A 20346-nucleotide genomic window follows, 5' to 3' on the forward strand; every position below is an offset into this window, starting at 1 on the left:
AAAGATAACTACTTAACGAAACTTTAGTAACTATCAAACAATAAAAAATGATACTATAAAATTTGGAATATGAAAACTCATATGTGTCATCTAAATAATTGATAAGTAAATTTGTACGATATGTTTCAGTTAATAAAAGTTCTTAGGTTTTTGGTGTCGGGTTACCCGGAAGGGTGAGTAATTTGACCACATACTCTATTGTACTACCATTTAGAGCCTAAATTGAATTCCATGCAGGATTTAAAACCCATGTAATTTTGATTCTACCATTTTCATGACGTCTCAATTTTATTTTTCTTTTTTTTATATAAAAAAATTCATACTTATTGGTCGGAGGTCCACTCGGAAGCAATCTCTTTATCAGTCGAATAGAGAAATGGATGACTTTTTCTACTTTTGAGAGTGGTTCACTCTGGGTGAAGAAATAACTTGTTTTTATTCTCGGATAGGGGAATAATTATCTACATCTCACCTCCCCCATACACCACTCATGTGGTATTGGGTTTTGTTGTTGTTGTTGTTGTATACTCTACTGTACATAGCCCGTCAGGAAGGTTGTTTCCAACTTGAGACCTTTTGGAAGGATGTCAGGTTTCAAACCATTGGGCTACCTTGGGAGTTGGGATAGCTCTAATATGTTTCAGTTAATATCACTCGGTATTCAGGTTTTAGATGGGCAACCCAAACGATTGGGTTAGATAAATCATTGAGGGGGGCTTAGTTGAAATAATTATATATGGGCTATTAATATTTCATAAGAATTGTGCCTATTGGGGGAGGCTAAACACCCATATGTCCCCTCTCCGTCTCCGCTACTATTTGTAATTAGCACTTTTAGATTATACAATTCAATTGAGTTTGATAGTTTTTTAAAAGCATTACATAATATATATATATATATATATATATATATATATATATATATATATATATATATATATATATATATATATATATATATATATATATATATATATATATATATATAATGTTTTAATTCAGAGGGAAGCACTTTTTTGGCGAAGTAATTTTTTTCGTTTTTTTTTTTGAATTTTTTTCAAGCATTAAGATCACATGAAAATATGAATATTTAAAAAAGACACTTTGTGATAAACATTATTATTTTGGCGAGAAAACGCTCGAGAATAAATAATAACATTCATTGCAATAAATGTTTTGCTTCTGAGTTTTTTTAAGGGGTTAGAAACTATGGTTTAGAAATTAGAGTTTACATTGAATTTTTAACACGAACGGTTTAGAGTTTAGGGTCTAGGGTTTTGGGTTTATGGACTAAACCTAAAACCCTAAACTTTATATCTGGCTAAATTTCGAAAAAAAAAAAACACTTCGCGCAAGATGAAAACAAAATAATGCAAATAAACTCTAATTAAAACATTACTCATGATAAATGTTATCATTTATTTTTTCGAGCAATTTTCCGTCAAAATAATAACATTCGTCACAAAGTTCATTTTTAAATGTTCATATTTTCATGTGATCTTAATGTTTGAATAAAAAAAATTCAAAAAAAATTACTTTCCCCAATTTCTCCCAAAAAAGTACTTCCTTGACTATATATATATATATATATATATATATATATATATATATATATATATATATATATATATATATATATATATATATTATAATTTGTAATACCTTGTATGAGACACTATTTAATATTGTAACTAGAAATTGGATACAAAGTACTTATTTGTACTACTATTTATTTATCTTAATAATTTTAAAAATATTAATTATTATTATTTACAATAGTTACATTGTATTTGGGTAGCCGCATACTCAATATGGAGACACCAAAACAAGAAATTATTTCGCAATCCGTCCTCTATCATTCCAATGTTATTTCAAGATATACAAGTTCATAGTTTTGAGCGGATATCAAACCGGGCAAAGCACCTCAACCTCGACCGACTTTAATGGATCTCGAACCCCATATATTTCGACGATAAAGGATAGATTTTAGCAGCTGACCAATTCGTGTGTTATCCAAACTACTCAGTATCATTTGTAATTGTATTTGTACGTGTATGTTTGATGCAGATCCATATTCTCTTATTTATGGATCCCATGTACTTTTGTTTTTTTTATTAATAAAATCTTTTGCCTTTCAAAGAAAAAAACAATAGTTACATTGTCACATACGTTTACGTTTATTACTTATATGTAGAATAAAACTAGATGCAGGTCCGGTGGCCCACTACGTTGAGCCAAATAAATGTGCGGGGGAAAAAGTTTCCAGGAAAAAAAAATCCAAAAAACAAAAATTCAAAAAAAATACTAAAAGACAGAAAGCTGACATCACTGCTGACATCAGCGTATGGGTACTATTCATTTAGCTCGGGCTCTGTTATATATATTTGAAATTGAAACTAGTGTTCGAACCCTCGCTTCGCGCCGGGGTTCGATTTTCAATGTATTATATTGCGTTTAGTTTGTAAAATTATTTTGTGGCTAACGATGATATCGTTAAAGCGCAACTCGAGTCGAACTAAAAGGTATAATCCGTGAAAGATTTAAATGTTATTTTAAATTAACAATATATGTACATCTCCGCGTTTCACTATGGAATTGTCGACTTTTAAAAATTTAACGCAAAATCGACGTGTATGAAAAGTACCTCAAATATTTAGCGTTTTTTAAAAAGTGTCTGATTTGCGTATAGTTAGTGACAGTGTGCTCCTAAAATTGTTTCGAGTTTAACGATGGTTTCAGAAAAATTTAACTCGGTGCGAGCGAGAAGATATGGCCCGTTGAATATTTGGGTGTAGTTTTTTTAAATTTTTTTATGAAAATGAGTATTTGACACTTTACTTCCTGTTTGGGTGTCGATTTTAATATTTGAACAAACTATGAGGGTTTTTTTTTTTTTTTTTAAAGGTGGAAAATGGGGAAAAAAGTGAAAGAACGAAAGCATCACTGGCGACTATTATTTATTTTTGTCTATTAGGTAGTATATAAAGTCTGTAGTCGATTTGTAACAAATGAGGAGTTTAATGGTTAAAGTATAAAATGTTAAAAGTTTGTGATAAGTTTGTAAAAACCATAAAGTTAGATATTATATATTTGTTTGGGACTAAAATGTAAGTAAGTAAAAGAATGGGGTGGTTTGTGAAACGTGTGGGTTACTATTCACTTGACCTTTGCCTTTTAGATATAAGGTATAATTAGTATATTAGTATATATAGATAATAATCGATGTAAATGTGATGAAAACGTTTTTTCTTCCTACTTATCATACAGTTTTTCTTCTCATTATATAAAATGTCTCATTTACTTGTTAATATCCCTCCATAATTTGTTGATATAACTAAACGTTAATATTTGATTGATTACAGGGCCCGAAAATTTAAGTGCTTAGAACGAGGTGGAAAAAAAGACCCTTATACCATATACCATAACGAATAATGTAACTATTTAAAAAGAAGGCCCTTTCGGTCATGTTAGAATGCTGATGGACTTTGATTTTTTTTTCTTCCCCAGGATCTTTGATTGTTGTTTTGGGACCTAAGTTGTGTTTCTCTAGTTCTCCTGCATCTTAAATATGTGATTATATTTGTATATATAGAAAAATTGGGCCCCTGACCATTAGCGAACGTTTACTTTGTTCTCCCTCTAGACCTGATTAATCATTTAGAATTTAGGATGATAATTGTAATAATAGTTAGAAGGAAAATAATATTTTCTAGAACATATTTGATAGATCCATCAAAATTGCCTAAATTACTCCTGAATGATGCATCATTATATGAATCTTTTATTAGTAGAATTTTAGTAGAAGGTATTTTTAGAAGATTAACGTGAATGTATCAAAAACACAACTGCTTGGGTTCTCACTTCTCAGACTCTTCTATAAAAACGCTTATTATCATTATCATGCTATGTGTTATAATAATAATAATAATATAGATATGGATAGTCAATTTTGGTGTATACATATAGTCAATTTTGGTACACAAAGTATGTATTTTTATATTGAGATTTTAGGCTATAAATACTCATGAATGCAAGCATTAAACTTGCACCATTTCTCACACTTACAAAGTGTTTCTTTCTTTCTCTCCATTATCATCTTTGTTCTTACACTTCATTATTAGTATTCTAAATCAAGAATCAAATCACTAAAGGTAGTTATAAGCCTACTGAATTATAACATCAAGAATCAAACCACTAAAGGTAGTTATAAGCCTACTGAATTATAACAACAAGAATCAAACCACTAAAGGTAGTTATAAGCCTACTGAATTATAACACGTTATCAGCACGATAATCTTAATACTAAATATGGTTGGCTCTGCCACCAAAATGATATATGGTCGGTTATACCACCAAAATGATATATGGTCGGTTATACCACCAAAATGATATATGGTCGGTTATACCACCAGAATGATATAGGTCGGTTATACCACCTGAAAAAATATATGGTCGACACTGTCGCCAAATTTTCATTTATGTTTACTAATATTTATATTTTTGTTATATAACATTTATTTATGATTGCTTACACATGGTCGACACTGTCACCTACTTATCATTTATGTTATATTAAATTTATGTTTAATGTTTATATACTTATGAATATAAATTGACTCTAATTTATCATGATGTTTGTTTTAATTTTTGATAATAGAAAATGTCGAATCTGGAAAAGCTTAAATTTACTCCTTTAGAATCAACTGGAAACAACTACATGCCATGGGTTATAAAAGTAAAAATGCATCTTAAATCAATGGGCATTCTTGAAACCATAAATGAAAACAACACTTGTTCTGAAAAAGAACAAGCTACGGCATGTTGCTTTATTCATCAACATATTGATGAATGCTTACAAAATAATTATGTGACTGTAGAAGATCCCCATGTTTTATGGGAAGGTCTCAAAAGCAGATTCAATAATCAAAGAGAAATTTTACTTCCAGATGCAATGGAACAATGGAGAACATTAAGGTTCCAAGACTTTAAGAAAGTAAATGAATACAGCTCAGCTCTGTATAATACATGTTCACAACTTAAATTCTGTGGACATGAAATTAGTGATGCAGACATGATGGAGAAAACTTTCTCCACAATGAATGCTGCAAACATCACAGTGCAAAGAAATTTGAGAATGCTAAAGTTCAAAACATATCCTGAACTTAATTCATATCTCTTAGTTGCAGAGCAAAATGATGAGCTATTAATGAAAAATCAGCAATCCCGTCCTACTGGTACACTTGCAATCCCTGAAGCAAATACTGCAAATAATTATAAACAGGGACAAGGACGCGGGCAAGGTCGTGGTTATAATAACCATCACCATCATCATGCCAAAAGCCATAACTATGGTAGAAACCATCCTTATGGTAATGGTAATGGGCGTGGACGTGGTCGTGGTCGTGGCCGTGGTGGTCAAAGAAATAGTAATCCACGAAAATATAAATATCAACCACAAAACAAGCCCATTAAACAAGATGTTGAAGAAAATTCTTCTAAAAATTCTGAAGAATCTTGCTACAGATGTGGTAGAATGGGCCACTGGGCTAATACTTGCCGAACATCTAAACATCTTGTTAAGATGTATCAGGATTCGCTGAAAGGTAAAGAAAAGGAAGTAAATTTTGTGGATAATATTGATCCAACAGTCACTGAGAAACCATCTGATTTATATGAAGATTTCTTGAATGTTTAAGTTGTGTGTCTTTTGAAAAATAAACGATTTAATATCGTCTGTCTTTGTCATTATGTTTGCTAAATGTTTCAGTACTATCTATTTGCGTTTAAAATATTGTGTAATATTAATGTACTCACTATTTATTTCTTATATATGAAGTTCAATATGAATTTTGCTGGAATACAACATCAATCAAGTGGTGGAGATCTCTGTATAGCAGACAGTGGAACTACACACACTATACTTAAATCCGAGAAATATTTTATTGATCTAAAACCAACGGAAGGAACTATACATACAATATCAGGACCTGCTAACTTGATAAAAGGGATAGGAAAGGCAAATTTCATACTACCAAATGGTACAAAATTTTTAATAAATGATGCCTTATTTTCTCCCAAGTCAAGCAGAAATTTATTGAGTTTCTCCGACATATACCTTAACGGGTATGATTATCAGTCAGTGACAACAGAAAATGAGAAATATTTAAGTATCACTGACAAGAGTCATGTGGTTGAAAAACTGCCAAGACTTAGTTCTGGATTACATTATACACATATAAATGTACCAGAAATACATATGGTAGTTAACGAAAAATATATTGATCCTGGTGTATTCAGATTATGGCATAACAGATTAGGCCATCCAGGATCAACAATGATGAAAAGGATTATTGAATGTACTCATGGACATCCACTAAAGGATAGAAAAATCCATCATGATACAATGGTTCCATGTACATCTTGCTCTCTTGGAAAATTGATAACTAGACCCTCACCACTTAAGGTTGAGAAAGAATCACCAATGTTTCTTGAAAGAATTCAAGGTGATATATGTGGACCAATTCATCCACCATGTGGACCATTTAGATATTTCATGGTTCTAATAGACGCATCTAGCAGATGGTCTCATGTTTGTCTGTTATCAAGCCGTAATGTGGCATTTGCAAAATTTCTTGCCCAAATTATTAAATTGAGAGCTCATTTTCCTGATTACACCATTAAAAGGGTGAGACTTGATAATGCTGGTGAATTTACATCTCAAGCATTTAATGACTATTGCATGTCTATAGGAATTGTTGTTGAACATTCTGTTGCTCATGTGCATACACAAAATGGTTTAGCCGAGTCATTGATTAAACGTTTACAGTTAATCGCTAGACCATTGATAATGAGAACAAAACTCCCTGTATCTATATGGGGTCATGCAATTTTACATGCTGCTGCATTGATTCGCATCAGATCAAGTGCAAGTCATAAATATTCCCCCCTACAACTTGCTTTTGGTCAAGAGCCAAATATTTCCCATCTTAGAACATTTGGTTGTGCAGTGTATGTTCCAATTGCGACACCACAACGTACAAAAATGGGTCCTCAAAGGAGGTTGGGAATATATGTTGGATATGAAACATCTTCAATATTAAGGTATATTGAACCTATGACAGGTGACGTTTTTACAGCACGTTTTGCTGATTGTCATTTTAATGAAACATTGTTCCCTAGATTAGGGGGAGAAATGAAAAATAAAGAAAATGATGTTTCATGGTGTGAACCTCAATTAAAGTATCTTGATCCTCGCACAAAAGAATGCGAGACAGAAGTTCAAAAGATAATGCATATACAAGAACTTGCAAATCAATTGCCTGATGCATTTACAGATACAAAAACGGTGACAAAATCATATATACCAGCAGTAAATACTCCAGCTCGAATTGAAATTCCAAAAGCTGGTAATAACGTCACTCATGAATCTTTGCCACGTCAGAAACGTGGAAGACCAATCGGTTCAAAGGATAAAAATCCTCGAAAAAGAAAATCAGCTGATAATGAAGTAAAAGAAAGTGTTCAAGAAGAACCACAAATCAGTACTCCTACTGCAGAGGAGATTGATGATGTCAATACAGAAATTGCAATCAATTATGCATATTCAAAAATATTATGGAACCGAAATGAAATGAAAAATCTTGATGAGAAATTTTCATTTAATGTTGCATATGACATCATGAATAATGATGATGATCCAGAACCAACATCTATGGTTGAATGTCAAAATAGACATGATTGGGCTCAATGGAAAGAAGCAATACGAGCTGAATTAGAATCACTCAATAAAAGAAAAGTTTTCGGATCCATCATTCTCACTCCTAAAGATGTGAAACCTGTAGGATACAGATGGATTTTTGTCCGAAAAAGAAATGAGAAAAATGAAGTTACAAGGTATAAAGCTAGACTTGTAGCTCAAGGTTTTTCTCAAAGACCGGGAATTGATTATGAAGAAACTTATTCTCCTGTTATGGATGCAATTACTTTTAGGTACTTAATCAGTCTGGCAGTTTCTAAAAATTTAGAAATGCATCTCATGGATGTTGTGACTGCTTATCTATATGGATCACTTGATAGTGATATATATATGAAGATACCTGAAGGATTTAAGGTACCAGAAGCATCAAATGCAAAACCCAAAGAAATGTATTCGATTAAATTACAAAGATCTTTATATGGGTTAAAACAATCGGGACGTATGTGGTATAACCGATTAAGTGATTACTTGATAAGCAAAGGGTATACAAATAATCTTACTTGCCCTTGTGTTTTCATTAAGAAAACAACATCCGGATATGTGATCATAGCTGTTTATGTTGATGATCTTAACATCATAGGTACAAATAAAGAGATCCATGAAGCCATTCAACTTCTAAAGAAAGAATTTGAAATGAAAGATCTCGGAAAAACCAAGTATTGCCTTGGTTTACAAATTGAGCATATGCCTAATGGTTTACTTGTACATCAAACAACATATACTGAAAAGATTTTGAAACGTTTCAATATGGACAAGGCAAAACCATTAAGTACTCCTATGGTTGTTAGATCACTCAATGTTGAAGCTGATCCATTTCGTCCATGTGAAGATCAAGAAGACATTCTTGGACCAGAAGTACCATATCTTAGTGCAATTGGAGCTCTTATGTATCTTACAAATTGTACAAGACCTGACATTTCTTTTGCAGTTAATTTGTTGGCAAGGTTCAGCTCTGCTCCTACCAAAAGACACTGGAATGGGATCAAACACATATTTCGATACCTTCGAGGAACTATTGATTTAGGATTATTTTATTCTAACGAATCAAAACAAGATTTGGTTGGTTATGCAGATGCAGGTTATTTATCTGATCCACATAAAGCTAAATCTCAAACTGGATATGTATTCCTAAATGGAGGTACTGCAATATCATGGCGTTCTCAAAAACAAACACTTGTTGCTACATCGTCAAATCATGCCGAAGTGATTGCATTACATGAAGCTACTCGAGAATGTTTTTGGTTGAGATCAATGACACAACTCATTACTGATTCTTGTGGACTAGAACGCGATAAAAGTCCAACAACTATCTATGAAGATAATGCAGCTTGCATAGCACAGATGAAAGAAGGGTATATCAAAAGTGATCGAACAAAACACATACCACCTAGATTCTTCTCATACACTCAAAATCTCATTAAGGACAACCAGATTGAAATGAGATATGTGCAATCTAGCAAAAACTCTGCTGATCTTTTCACGAAAGCACTTCCAACTGCTATTTTCAGAACACACGTTCATAACATTGGCATGAGACATGTTCAAAAGATGTAACAGCTGAAGCGATGTCTACTTGAGGGGGAGTCAACTCCATGCTGCACTCTTTTTCCCTTAGCTAAAGTTTTTTCCCACTGGGTTTTCTTTAGCAAGGTTTTTAACGAGGCAGTAATTTATAGTTGATCTTCAACAAAATAAAATTGCTATCCAAGGGGGAGTGTTATAATAATAATAATAATATAGATATGGATAGTCAATTTTGGTGTATACATATAGTCAATTTTGGTACACAAAGTATGTATTTTTATATTGAGATTTTAGGCTATAAATACTCATGAATGCAAGCATTAAACTTGCACCATTTATCACACTTACAAAGTGTTTCTTTCTTTCTCTCCATTATCATCTTTGTTCTTACACTTCATTATTAGTATTCTAAATCAAGAATCAAATCACTAAAGGTAGTTATAAGCCTACTGAATTATAACATCAAGAATCAAACCACTAAAGGTAGTTATAAGCCTACTGAATTATAACAACAAGAATCAAACCACTAAAGGTAGTTATAAGCCTACTTAATTATAACACTATGCTATTAAAAACGTTAAATTTCTAAAAATAACATACCAGTAATTATGAGAGACAGTACTACATAAAAGGTTCCATTTTCCGTTCAACACCCAAGATCATCAAAAAGCTTCATCCACAGATTCACCCCATCTTTCCGATTCCGATGAGCGATCTTCTTTGCGATCACTTCAACCGATCCCCGGCTGCAAAACAACAATGAATATACCCAAATTCAAAGTCACTATTTTCAGTTTCTCATTAATTACCCTTTTAATTTCAGTCTTACTCGTTCACTTCACAAAACCCCCAAATTACAACCAAACCCTAACCTCCAATTCACCGCCGCAGTTAGCTCGAACGAATTACATAGTTAGATTCATTGAATACAAACACGCTCAACACCATAAACAGTACCTTGAACACAACACAAACAAAAAGTTCAAAACTTGGCAATGGATTCACAGAAACAACCCGGCTTCTAAATTTCCGACTGATTTCGGTGTCATTGCGATTGATAATGACGCTATGAATTCAATTATTAAAGAATTCGAAAAGCTGGAATTGGTAAAAGATGTTAGGGTTGATTCAAGTTATCAATTAAGAAACTTGCTTGGCGGAAATGAGAAACAGAAAGAGGAGCGAATCGGAGCGTTTTCGGATGGAAAGAAAAGGCCTGGAAAGATCTTTACTTCAATTTCATTTGGTGAAAATGAAGATGCTAATCAAACAATTGAACTGAAAAGACAGCTTTTAGCAGATGTAAATTATTACTATATGTTATAGTATAGTTATAGTTCTTATTATATAAATTATATGATGCTGTTTAGAATACTGAATTAAATGAGTTTAGTTGGTGTGTATCATTGTATTTATTATACCTGCAGAGATCACAAGTAACATCATTGTTTGGGGCAGATGCATTATGGTCAAAGGGATATACTGGTGCGAAAGTAAAGATGGCTATATTTGATACTGGAATTCGTTCTGATCATCCACATTTTCGGAATATTAAGGTTTTGATGGTGATATTTATTTGGTTCAATATGTGGAATTAATTAATATGGTAAGAAAATTTAGTATTTATTATGTTAATGATGTTAGGAACGCACTAATTGGACGAATGAAGATACCTTAAATGATAATCTTGGACATGGTACATTTGTTGCCGGGGTGATTGCAAGTGAAAATGCTGAATGTCTTGGTTTCGCACCCGACACTGAGATTTACGCTTTTCGTGTGTTTACAGATGCGCAGGTAACGCATACTGTACGATTTTTGCATGGCATTCATCACCTTTTATTGTTACCATGTTAGGATACAAGTTATGGTTTTTTGTGGTATTGAAAGGTTATAGACTTATAGTTACTTTTTTACCATATTCCTTAAGAGAATGATAAGTTTTTATTCAGCTTATTTTAGGTGTCATACACGTCATGGTTTTTAGACGCGTTTAATTATGCAATCGCAAGCGAAATGGATGTTTTGAACTTGAGTATTGGTGGTCCTGATTACTTGGATCTTCCATTTGTAGAGAAAGTAAGTTGTTTTTTTATTTCTTGAAGACGTTTTGACTATTCTTGAAACGACATTATTTTGGACTATATTATTATTAAAACTTGGTGTACCAGGTTTTGGAATTGACAGCAAGCAATATTATAATGGTGTCTGCAATTGGAAACGATGGCCCGCTTTACGGTACACTCAATAACCCTGCAGATCAAAGTGATGTTATCGGTGTCGGTGGTATAGATTACAATGATCACATTGCTTCATTTTCATCACGTGGCATGAGCACTTGGGAGATTCCTCATGGGTAATCATCATCTTCGTTAAGTGTTATTGTTTAATCTTTAAATCTAACGATATCGTTATGTGCTTTGACTGAAAAAGTTTTGAACTTGAGAGTTATGGATATGCAAAACCTGTTGTTAACGGTATAATTATGTATGTTGACTGATAAAGTTTTGCACTAGACAGTTATGGACGTGTTAAACCTGATGTTGATGATATAATTATATGTCGACTGATAAAGTTATGAACTTGACAGTTAAGGATGTATAAAACCTGATGTTAACGATATAGTAATTATGTGTGTTGAGTGTTGACTGATAAAGTTTTGAACTTGACAGTTATGGGCGTGTAAAACCTGATGTTGTCGCATATGGACGAGAAATTATGGGATCCAAGATTAGTACGGGTTGTAAAACTTTATCGGGAACGAGTGTCGCAAGTCCTGTAGTTGCTGGTGTAGTGTGTCTACTTGTGAGTGTCGTTCCTGAAAGTGATCGAAAACAAATCTTGAATCCGGCAAGCATGAAACAAGCCCTAGTCGAAGGGGCTGCAAAACTTTCGGGTCCTAATATGTATGAACAGGGTGCAGGCCGGGTTGATCTGTGAGTAAACCATTACCATAAATATATAAACTACATGAATGGCCCCTGTGGTTTGTGTCAGAAATCACCACTGGTGATCCCTGCACTTTTTTTCCGTCATAGATGGTCCCTATGGTTTGCATTTTGAATCACCAATGGTCCCTGTGGTGCATATCCACAAGGACCATCCTTGACAAAAAAAAATGCACATCTCACACCGGTGATTCAAATGCAAATCACAGGACCATCAAAAAAATTTCTGGTGATTTTTGATACAAACCATAGGGACCATTTGTGATACTTTGTCATAATATAGTAACTTTTTATTATATTTATGCTATTATTCTACTTTTGACCTTTTTATGGTATGGTATATTAGGTTAGAATCATATGAGATTTTGAAGAGCTACAAGCCACGAGCAAGCATCTTCCCTAGTGTTCTTGATTATACCGATTGTCCTTATTCATGGCCGTTTTGCAAACAACCTTTGTATGCGGATGCAATGCCGGTACTTTTCAACACGACTGTCTTAAACGGAATGGGTGTAATCGGGTATGTTGAAAGCCGACCCGTTTGGCATCCTTCAAATGAGGAAAGTAATCTTTTAAGTATTCATTTCACTTATTCGGACGTTATTTGGCCTTGGACCGGTTATCTTGCACTCCACATGCAAATCAAAGAAGAAGGGGCCCAATTTGAAGGCGAAATTGAAGGAAACGTAACCGTTAAAATATATAGTCCGCCCGGTTTAGGCGAAAAGTCATTTCGACATAGTACATGTGTGCTTCAGTTAAAGTTAAAAGTGATTCCTACACCACCAAGATCAATGCGAATTTTGTGGGACCAGTTTCATAGTATTAAATACCCGCCCGGTTACATCCCACGAGACTCGTTAGATGTTCGTAACGACATTCTTGATTGGCATGGGGACCACTTGCATACTAATTACCATATCATGTTTAATATGTTAAGAGACGCGGGATATTATATCGAAACACTCGGTTCCCCATTGACGTGTTTTGATGCTCGTGAATACGGGACTCTTATGTTAGTAGATCTTGAAGATGAGTATTTTGAAGAAGAGATTCAAAAGTTGAGGGATGATGTTGTAAATACTGGACTTAGTTTGATTGTTTTTGCTGATTGGTATAATGTTGACACAATGGTTAAAATGAGGTTTTTCGATGATAATACGCGAAGCTGGTGGACCCCGGTTACGGGTGGTGCTAACGTTCCTGCTTTGAATGATCTTTTGGCACCGTTTGGTATCGCGTTTGGAGATAAGATTTTAAATGGTGATTTTAACTTGAATGATGAGTTGATTAGATACGCGTCGGGTACCAATATTGCTAAATTCCCCGGGGGTGGGTACGTGCATAGGTTCCCGTTTTATGACAGCTCTGAAAGTGGGGCCACACATAGTTTCCTAACATCCGGCTCAGATAATGTAAGCAAACCTCAATTTTCCTATTATAATATGAGTTTGAAGTTACATTACAAAGCTCTGATTATCTCGTTGTGCGTCTCGCTATCTAAATATATTAGTCTTTTTTGCGCCAGTGGTCCCTCGTTTATTCATCAATTTGCATGTTGTGTCCCTGCCATTTTTTTAGCTCCGGTGGTCCCTTGATTTTACAAATGTAGTCATGGTGGTCCCTCCGTCTATTCTCCGTTATAAATGTCCGTTAAGTGTCATCTTGTGATGTCGTTTAAGTTGAATTAAATGTCATAAAACGACATCACCTGTTAAAATCATGTAATGACACTTGACTGACATTTTTAACGGAAAATAGATGGATGGACCACCAATACTACATTTGTAAAATCAAGGGACCACTGGAGCAAAAAAAAATGGCAGGGACACAACATGCTAATTGATGTATAAATGAGGGACCACCGGCGCAAAAAAGTCTATTACAGAAATAGTATAAATAAATAGATTTGAGTTTAGTTTCTTTATTGGCAAAAACTAAGAGAAATGAGTATACTACTGTAGTATCTTAAACAAAATTTTTGAATTTTATGCTATCTTTGTTGTCAATTTGCCATTCTTTACTTTCACAATATTATTATGTTTTTTTAGCATTTTTTAATAGTAAGTATTAAATGAAGTTAAGTTTCTTTATTGCCGCCTGTTGCAGGCATATTCGGCGATTCTAGGGTTAGTAGAAGTGGGAGGAAGTCGAATAGCGGTATACGGAGATTCAAACTGTTTAGATAGCAGCCATATGGTTACCAACTGTTACTGGCTTTTAAGAAAAATGTTAGAATTCACAGGCAGAAATATGAAAGATCCGATACTTTTCTCATATTCAGTTAAACAAAAAACGTCTTTACATCAAGATGATCACCAGTTACCTTCACGAAGGACCGATTTGAATTTCTCGACTTATTCTTCGGTGGCCGGAAAGGAATTGATGTGCGGGAGTGATTCACGGTTTGATGTTTGGGGAACAAAAGGGTATGGATTACATGTTAGAGGACGGAATCGAAGATTACCGGGTTATAAAGCCATTGATCTTGGTAGGGGATTAAATTCTTCTTCTTCGTTTGATGTCTCCTCGGGTTTGAAAACTCACGAGAAAAATACAGAGGGTAATAGTAATAGATTTCTCGGCTTGCTGTACGGAGACGATGTAAGTAACTTCTTGAGAGAATTTTTTCATAATTTTAGTCAAATAAAAAAAAAAATATCTTATCCATTTACCCGTTTACTGATGTTTTTTTTTTTTTTTTTTTTTTTTTTTGTTAGCTGGATGCACCGTTTGTGTTCCCGAGTCACTGGCTTGTTCCTGCTGCTGCTGTTGTTTTAGGTAAGAGAACTTTCAACACGGAACTTGTTTAAGATTGATTACCCGTTTGTGATTAGCTAGCTGTTTATTTTATAATGATTTTATTTATTTATTTTTTTGATAAAATAATGATTTTATTTATTTTGACCCTTTTTATTTAGGGATTTTAGTGATGATAAATTTCTGGAGGATCAGACAAAAGAGGCGTCGAAGAAGGAAAGGGTCAACGTCTAACCGCTATACTAACGTCTAGCTAGGGATCAATTTTGAGTTAAAATTTGAAGATTGTGTGTAATACTAGTTCAAAATCCCAGAGGCTAGTTAGAGTTTTTGCATTTGCATAAAAAAATAGTAGAAACTAGTTACTATAAGCATTTTTATATGATGCAAATTATTATATGAAATTTTGGCAGTAGTGTTTGTGTGTGCAACTGTTGCCCTTTTCTTCTTCTTTTTGGTTTTCAAATTCTAGATATGGCAAAGTAAACAGTAGTGGAAGTTTTGATTAAGAGCTCAAAGTGGGAAATAATCTTTCTACATGTCAAAATGGGTCGCCATAAAAAATTTCAAACCGATTGATCCATCTATTGCCTAAAAAACAGTTTCTAAAAAACGGTTTCTAATTCTATTTCAATAGGATGTTCTTCGAATAGTAATTCCCATGTCCCTATTGACATTTTTGTTAGTTACTTGTCCTGCTACAGAGTATGAGAGGTGCACAGATTTTACACATTTTAGTGTCAACAAATGTCGACATACGTCCATTTGAGCCAAAATTAATATTACATGTTCTGTTGTTGTATGTAGAGGTCTCATTTCCATCCACCCATTTATTTGTAACTGATTTTAATTGAAGTGTTGATTATATATGCTTGATTTTACATGTACTAATAATAAAAGTTTTGATGATGAAATCAAAAACCATTTGAATTTTAATCTATTTGATTGGAAGCTAATTAATAGACTTAGTGGGTGATGACACTCTTTTGATCCGGTATCCATTATCCATTATACATTATCCATTACTTTGTTTACACGTTTTTAGTAAACTCGTGAAATATTGTAATGTACAGACAGTTGGAAGTTTGGAACACAACCGGTCTAAAACATATTGTCATGTACATACAGTGTCACATTTGGAAAACAACCGATAACGATGAATGTATCTGTTATCCCTGCAGCAAATTTGACGAGATTATTACTGTTGTTCACCTTCTAGGCTTTTACATAATACTATTTGTTTTACTACTGTGATCTTTGCACTTTTTTAAGTTTGAGTTTGAATCGTCTTATAATATATTTGGTGATCGGTTGGAGCATAAGACGAGTTTCAATTGCAACTACACAATGAGGACATGAGAAAAATGCGGAAAACCATGGATGGAAGTACATGATCAAATAGTTGGTAACCATAGGTTCATAAACTAATTAAAAGTCACAACCACCATGATTAATCAAGTCATCCTGAACACTGCCGACCATTAATTACAGTAGCTAAGTTTTCATTAACCAAGTCGCCGCCAATACAATAGAAGATGAGAGACCTAATGATATTTAGAAAGGATTTCTAACAGCTCAACGGCAGCATAAACATTACCTGAGTGAGCTGTGAGTGCATCAAGGCTATCACGAGCATTGGTAAAACCCATTTCTTCAACTTGTGCTAATTGGGTAACATACTTTTCCTCTGGAGGCACTGTTATTCATTTGATTAAACACAACATCAGATCTATTATTATTAGTTACTGTAAAACAGTAATAAAAATAATATTCCGTTTCTGATAAATAAAGGGAGGAGAATGAAATCATATATTACCAGGTCCCCTTGTGAACATCGCGAAAGCAGTTTCTTGTAGCGTCATTGTTTGCTATACTAGCAATAAATATATGTTACAATTAATATAATTAAAATAATAATAACCACAAGGTAAATGGTTGAATAGAGTAAGATCGAGGGTCAAATCAAGACTTACCTCAATGTTCATGGACGGGGGAAACATACGGTTGAACTCAGGACTTCTCACCATGGCTTTAAACTGGGGGTTTGAATCATGCATGGCTTGGATAATATGTGCTCTGCGGCCGAGTAACTAAAAAACGCAAAGTTCGAGTGAGTCCACATCATCATAATTATAAATCAACTATTAGAAAAAAGATTCAAACTAGACGATTAACACAAATACCGGGCTCGGAGTCCTTTGAAACCAGCCTAAACCACCTGTACCACGAACCAGGTGAACGGTGTCGTCGGCCTTCAAACCTTTAGCCAAAAAAAAAAAAAAATATAGTGAAAATAAATACACTTGTAATCACACATTTATTATGTAGTTACTCAATGAGTTTTTGGGTTCACCCGACAACCAGAACAAAGCTAAGGTGGTAAAACCTGCCCAAAACCAGAAACCCACTCGAAGACAACATCAAAGCAACACAAATTCTCAAAATTGATCTATAAACCTGTTGGCATAATTAAATAGAACAGGTTATTTGAACTGGATCAGGGTTAAAAAGTTTACCATAGCTTTTTAAAGTACTCTCCTCTTCATAAAAAATACGTCCTTTATGAACCAGCCTCTGCTCTCCAGCTGGCACGTCACAGTGTTTTTCAAGAACAGACTTGAACAACCGGACAGACGCCTCGAGACTCGCCTTAACAGTGAAACTCGGGCCATTTAAAACCCGTACATTTAGAGAGACGGTAGGCTTCAAGGCAATACCTGTATCTGCAAACTCACATCACGTTTATTATTGTTATTATTGTAGTTATATACACAGGGCATATATCATAATATATATCCATATATCCATATATACACACACATATATATATACATACATATACACACATATATAGATACATACATACACACACATATATAGATACATACATACATGCACACACAAATATATACACACATACAAATACATACATATACATATATAGATGCATACATATATATACATATATACACATATATAGATACACACACATACATATATATACACACATACATATGCATAGAGACATACATATATAGATACATAGACACACATGCATATATAGATACATACATATATATAGATACATAGACACACATACATATATAGATACATACATATACATATATAGATACATACATATACATATATAGATACATACATATGTATCTATATACATATATATATATATACACACGTACATATACATATATAGATATAGATGTAGATAAATACAAGGAGTCAAAAAAGAGGAAACAATCAATGCTTACCAACAGCAGTTGTCTCCAGAGCACCACCAGTGGTTGCGGTTGCAGGGTTCTGAGCGGCCTGGTTTTGAGGAGGCGCAGCACGCAGGTTACTGACCGTTTGCCTGAAGAGATCTGGGTTTGTCATAATCTCCCTTATTTGTGGATCGAGGGCGGGATCGTTGACGATATTGCGAAAGTTTTCTGGATTCCCATGGACCAATTCACGCAAATGAGGGTTATTCCTCACCATCTCACGCTCATAATCAGGGTTGTTCATCATATGAGTGACTTCACGCATCAAGTCATCAACCGTACCAGTAGTTGTACTCCTCTGATTACTAGTTTTTTTATCATTTGTGAAAAACATGTCAGAAGTTTAATCATGCATTGCTAATAGCAAGTACATCATCCACATAGTAAATTTGATTCTTCATATTTACTAACATTTATCAAAACATAAGTATGCATATATCTCTCCTAAAATTTTTTAAACTCAATATTGGATACAGAAAAGGAATTAATTGTTTATACTACTCGAAGCAGAAACGCACGATATTCAATTAAACAAAGTTAACACATAATCGAAACTACTCCGTACATAACAATACATTAGACAAAAATATATTGGTGAGCAAACATACCCGCTCGATCCGTACATGGCTGTGCGAGGATTTTGACGTGGAAGTTGAATTGAAGGCCGGGGAAACAGAAATGAAACCGAAAATACTGCAATCGTGGTTGATCTGTGGATGTTCGCCTTGAAAACCCTAGCTAGGGTTACAAGGGTTGAATAGATTTAATTGAATCGGTTTTTTATTGTGACCTGGAATTTGGACGGTTTGTTTATTGGGATGGAGTTAGGATAAGAGGGTTGAAAGGTTTTAGGGCCCATTTTTGTTCAATAAATAACAGGAAAATTGGCCAAAATGTCCCCATTTTTTAAAAAAATTTAACAATATGTCCTAAAAAAAAGAAATATCAAGATATGCCTCCTACCCACACATTACGCACCACGCATGATGCGTCTAACCAGGTGTGTGATGCGTGAATTCGGGAACATTCGTTTTCATCGTATAAAACACACCCAGCACGGCTGTTATCGGCAACACACATCGTGCGTGATATCCTGTTTTTGGCTTGATTTTCTAGATAAGATTCTCCCGACTTTCGACTGTACCTCCCTAAATTTACCCATTGTAAATACAACCTGTCTTTCAACTGTTACCTCACTCACCATTTCACTCTCATATTTCACTCTCATTTTTTTTAACTCACAATGGGTTTTACAAACATGGTTACATTCGACGTTCATACCGGTGAGTTTTTAACGACGATATGGACCAATACAACGGTGGAACTGTCCATACGTTGGACGTTGTTGTTACTGGTGTTAGGTTATGTACTTTGTTCGACTATTTAAGGCGAATGATTAATTACCAGGCATCCGAGTTTGCATATTGGGATGAGGACGAGTCGGTGTTTGAGTGGCTTAAGGATAATGATAAATAGGCCGGATTACTCGGAAAAGAATAATAAACTCGACACGTGTCGTGTTGTATACTAAGGATATTTGGGACGACATTCCTCACGAGACTGATCGTAGTGAGGATGGATATTATACTGATTGAGTGGTATTCGCAGTTTTAGATAAAATAATCGTAGTATAATTTATATAATCGTATCTTTATCTTTAACTTAATGTAATCGTAGTTTTATTTAAGTACTCTTATGTAATTGTGTTTATTTGAGTTATTCACATTCTCAGTCAACTAAAACTTATACATCCGATCATTGATGACTATTACATATATACAATGGTAACAACTAAAAAAACTATCAAGTTGGTTTATAAGAGCTAAAGCGAGTGCGTCGTGCTTCTTTGCGCATTCTCTCGGAACTACTTACCACACATGAAAGGACCCATCCTAATCCATCCGGACGAAGTCCATATCGATTATAAACGATTCACAACAGTTGATTACATCGCGAGGTACTTGACCTCTATATGATACATTTTACAAACATTGCATTCGTTTTGAAAAGACAATCTTTCATTACATCTAAAGTTGACAGACATGCATACCATTTCATAATATATCCAACTATAATT

At 34.0% G+C, this 20346-nt stretch overlaps 2 protein-coding genes across 2 annotated transcripts; one reads left to right on the forward strand and one right to left on the reverse strand.

Moving 5' to 3' along the window:
• The first annotated feature begins 9944 nt into the window (after positions 1–9944).
• Positions 9945–15400, forward strand: LOC139904279 (subtilisin-like protease SBT6.1). Its single transcript, XM_071886220.1, has 10 exons — positions 9945–10582; positions 10708–10836; positions 10925–11077; positions 11243–11359; positions 11452–11636; positions 11953–12216; positions 12575–13643; positions 14338–14832; positions 14949–15009; positions 15150–15400. The coding sequence occupies exons 1-10, from the start codon at positions 10040–10042 to the stop codon at positions 15239–15241; spliced, it is 3108 nt and encodes a 1035-aa protein (XP_071742321.1). The 5' UTR covers positions 9945–10039; the 3' UTR covers positions 15242–15400.
• Positions 15401–16353: 953 nt separating this feature from the next.
• Positions 16354–19092, reverse strand: LOC139904280 (uncharacterized). The gene is made up of 7 exons (XM_071886221.1): positions 18878–19092; positions 18258–18574; positions 17505–17711; positions 17172–17248; positions 16962–17078; positions 16805–16856; positions 16354–16684 (listed from the first exon to the last, which is right to left on the reverse strand). The coding sequence occupies exons 1-7, from the start codon at positions 18892–18894 to the stop codon at positions 16533–16535; spliced, it is 939 nt and encodes a 312-aa protein (XP_071742322.1). The 5' UTR covers positions 18895–19092; the 3' UTR covers positions 16354–16532.
• Between the last annotated feature and the right edge of the window lie 1254 nt (positions 19093–20346).

The sequence above is a fragment of the Rutidosis leptorrhynchoides genome, chromosome 4 (assembly GCF_046630445.1).
Source record: "Rutidosis leptorrhynchoides isolate AG116_Rl617_1_P2 chromosome 4, CSIRO_AGI_Rlap_v1, whole genome shotgun sequence".
NCBI classification, from domain to species: domain Eukaryota; kingdom Viridiplantae; phylum Streptophyta; class Magnoliopsida; order Asterales; family Asteraceae; genus Rutidosis; species Rutidosis leptorrhynchoides.

Bases quoted from the DNA above. Each gene is read 5' to 3' on its own strand.
- LOC139904279 (XM_071886220.1), top strand. From the start codon at position 10,040: ATGAATATACCCAAATTCAAAGTCACTATTTTCAGTTTCTCATTAATT. The intron at 10,837-10,924 runs GTTTTGATGGTG...TAATGATGTTAG, and splicing joins CACATTTTCGGAATATTAAG to GAACGCACTAATTGGACGAA. The intron at 12,217-12,574 runs GTGAGTAAACCA...ATGGTATATTAG, and splicing joins GGTGCAGGCCGGGTTGATCT to GTTAGAATCATATGAGATTT.
- LOC139904280 (XM_071886221.1), bottom strand. The intron at 17,712-18,257 runs GTAAGCATTGAT...GTGAGTTTGCAG, and splicing joins TCTGGAGACAACTGCTGTTG to ATACAGGTATTGCCTTGAAG. The intron at 17,079-17,171 runs GTATTTGTGTTA...TGCGTTTTTTAG, and splicing joins TTCAAAGGACTCCGAGCCCG to TTACTCGGCCGCAGAGCACA.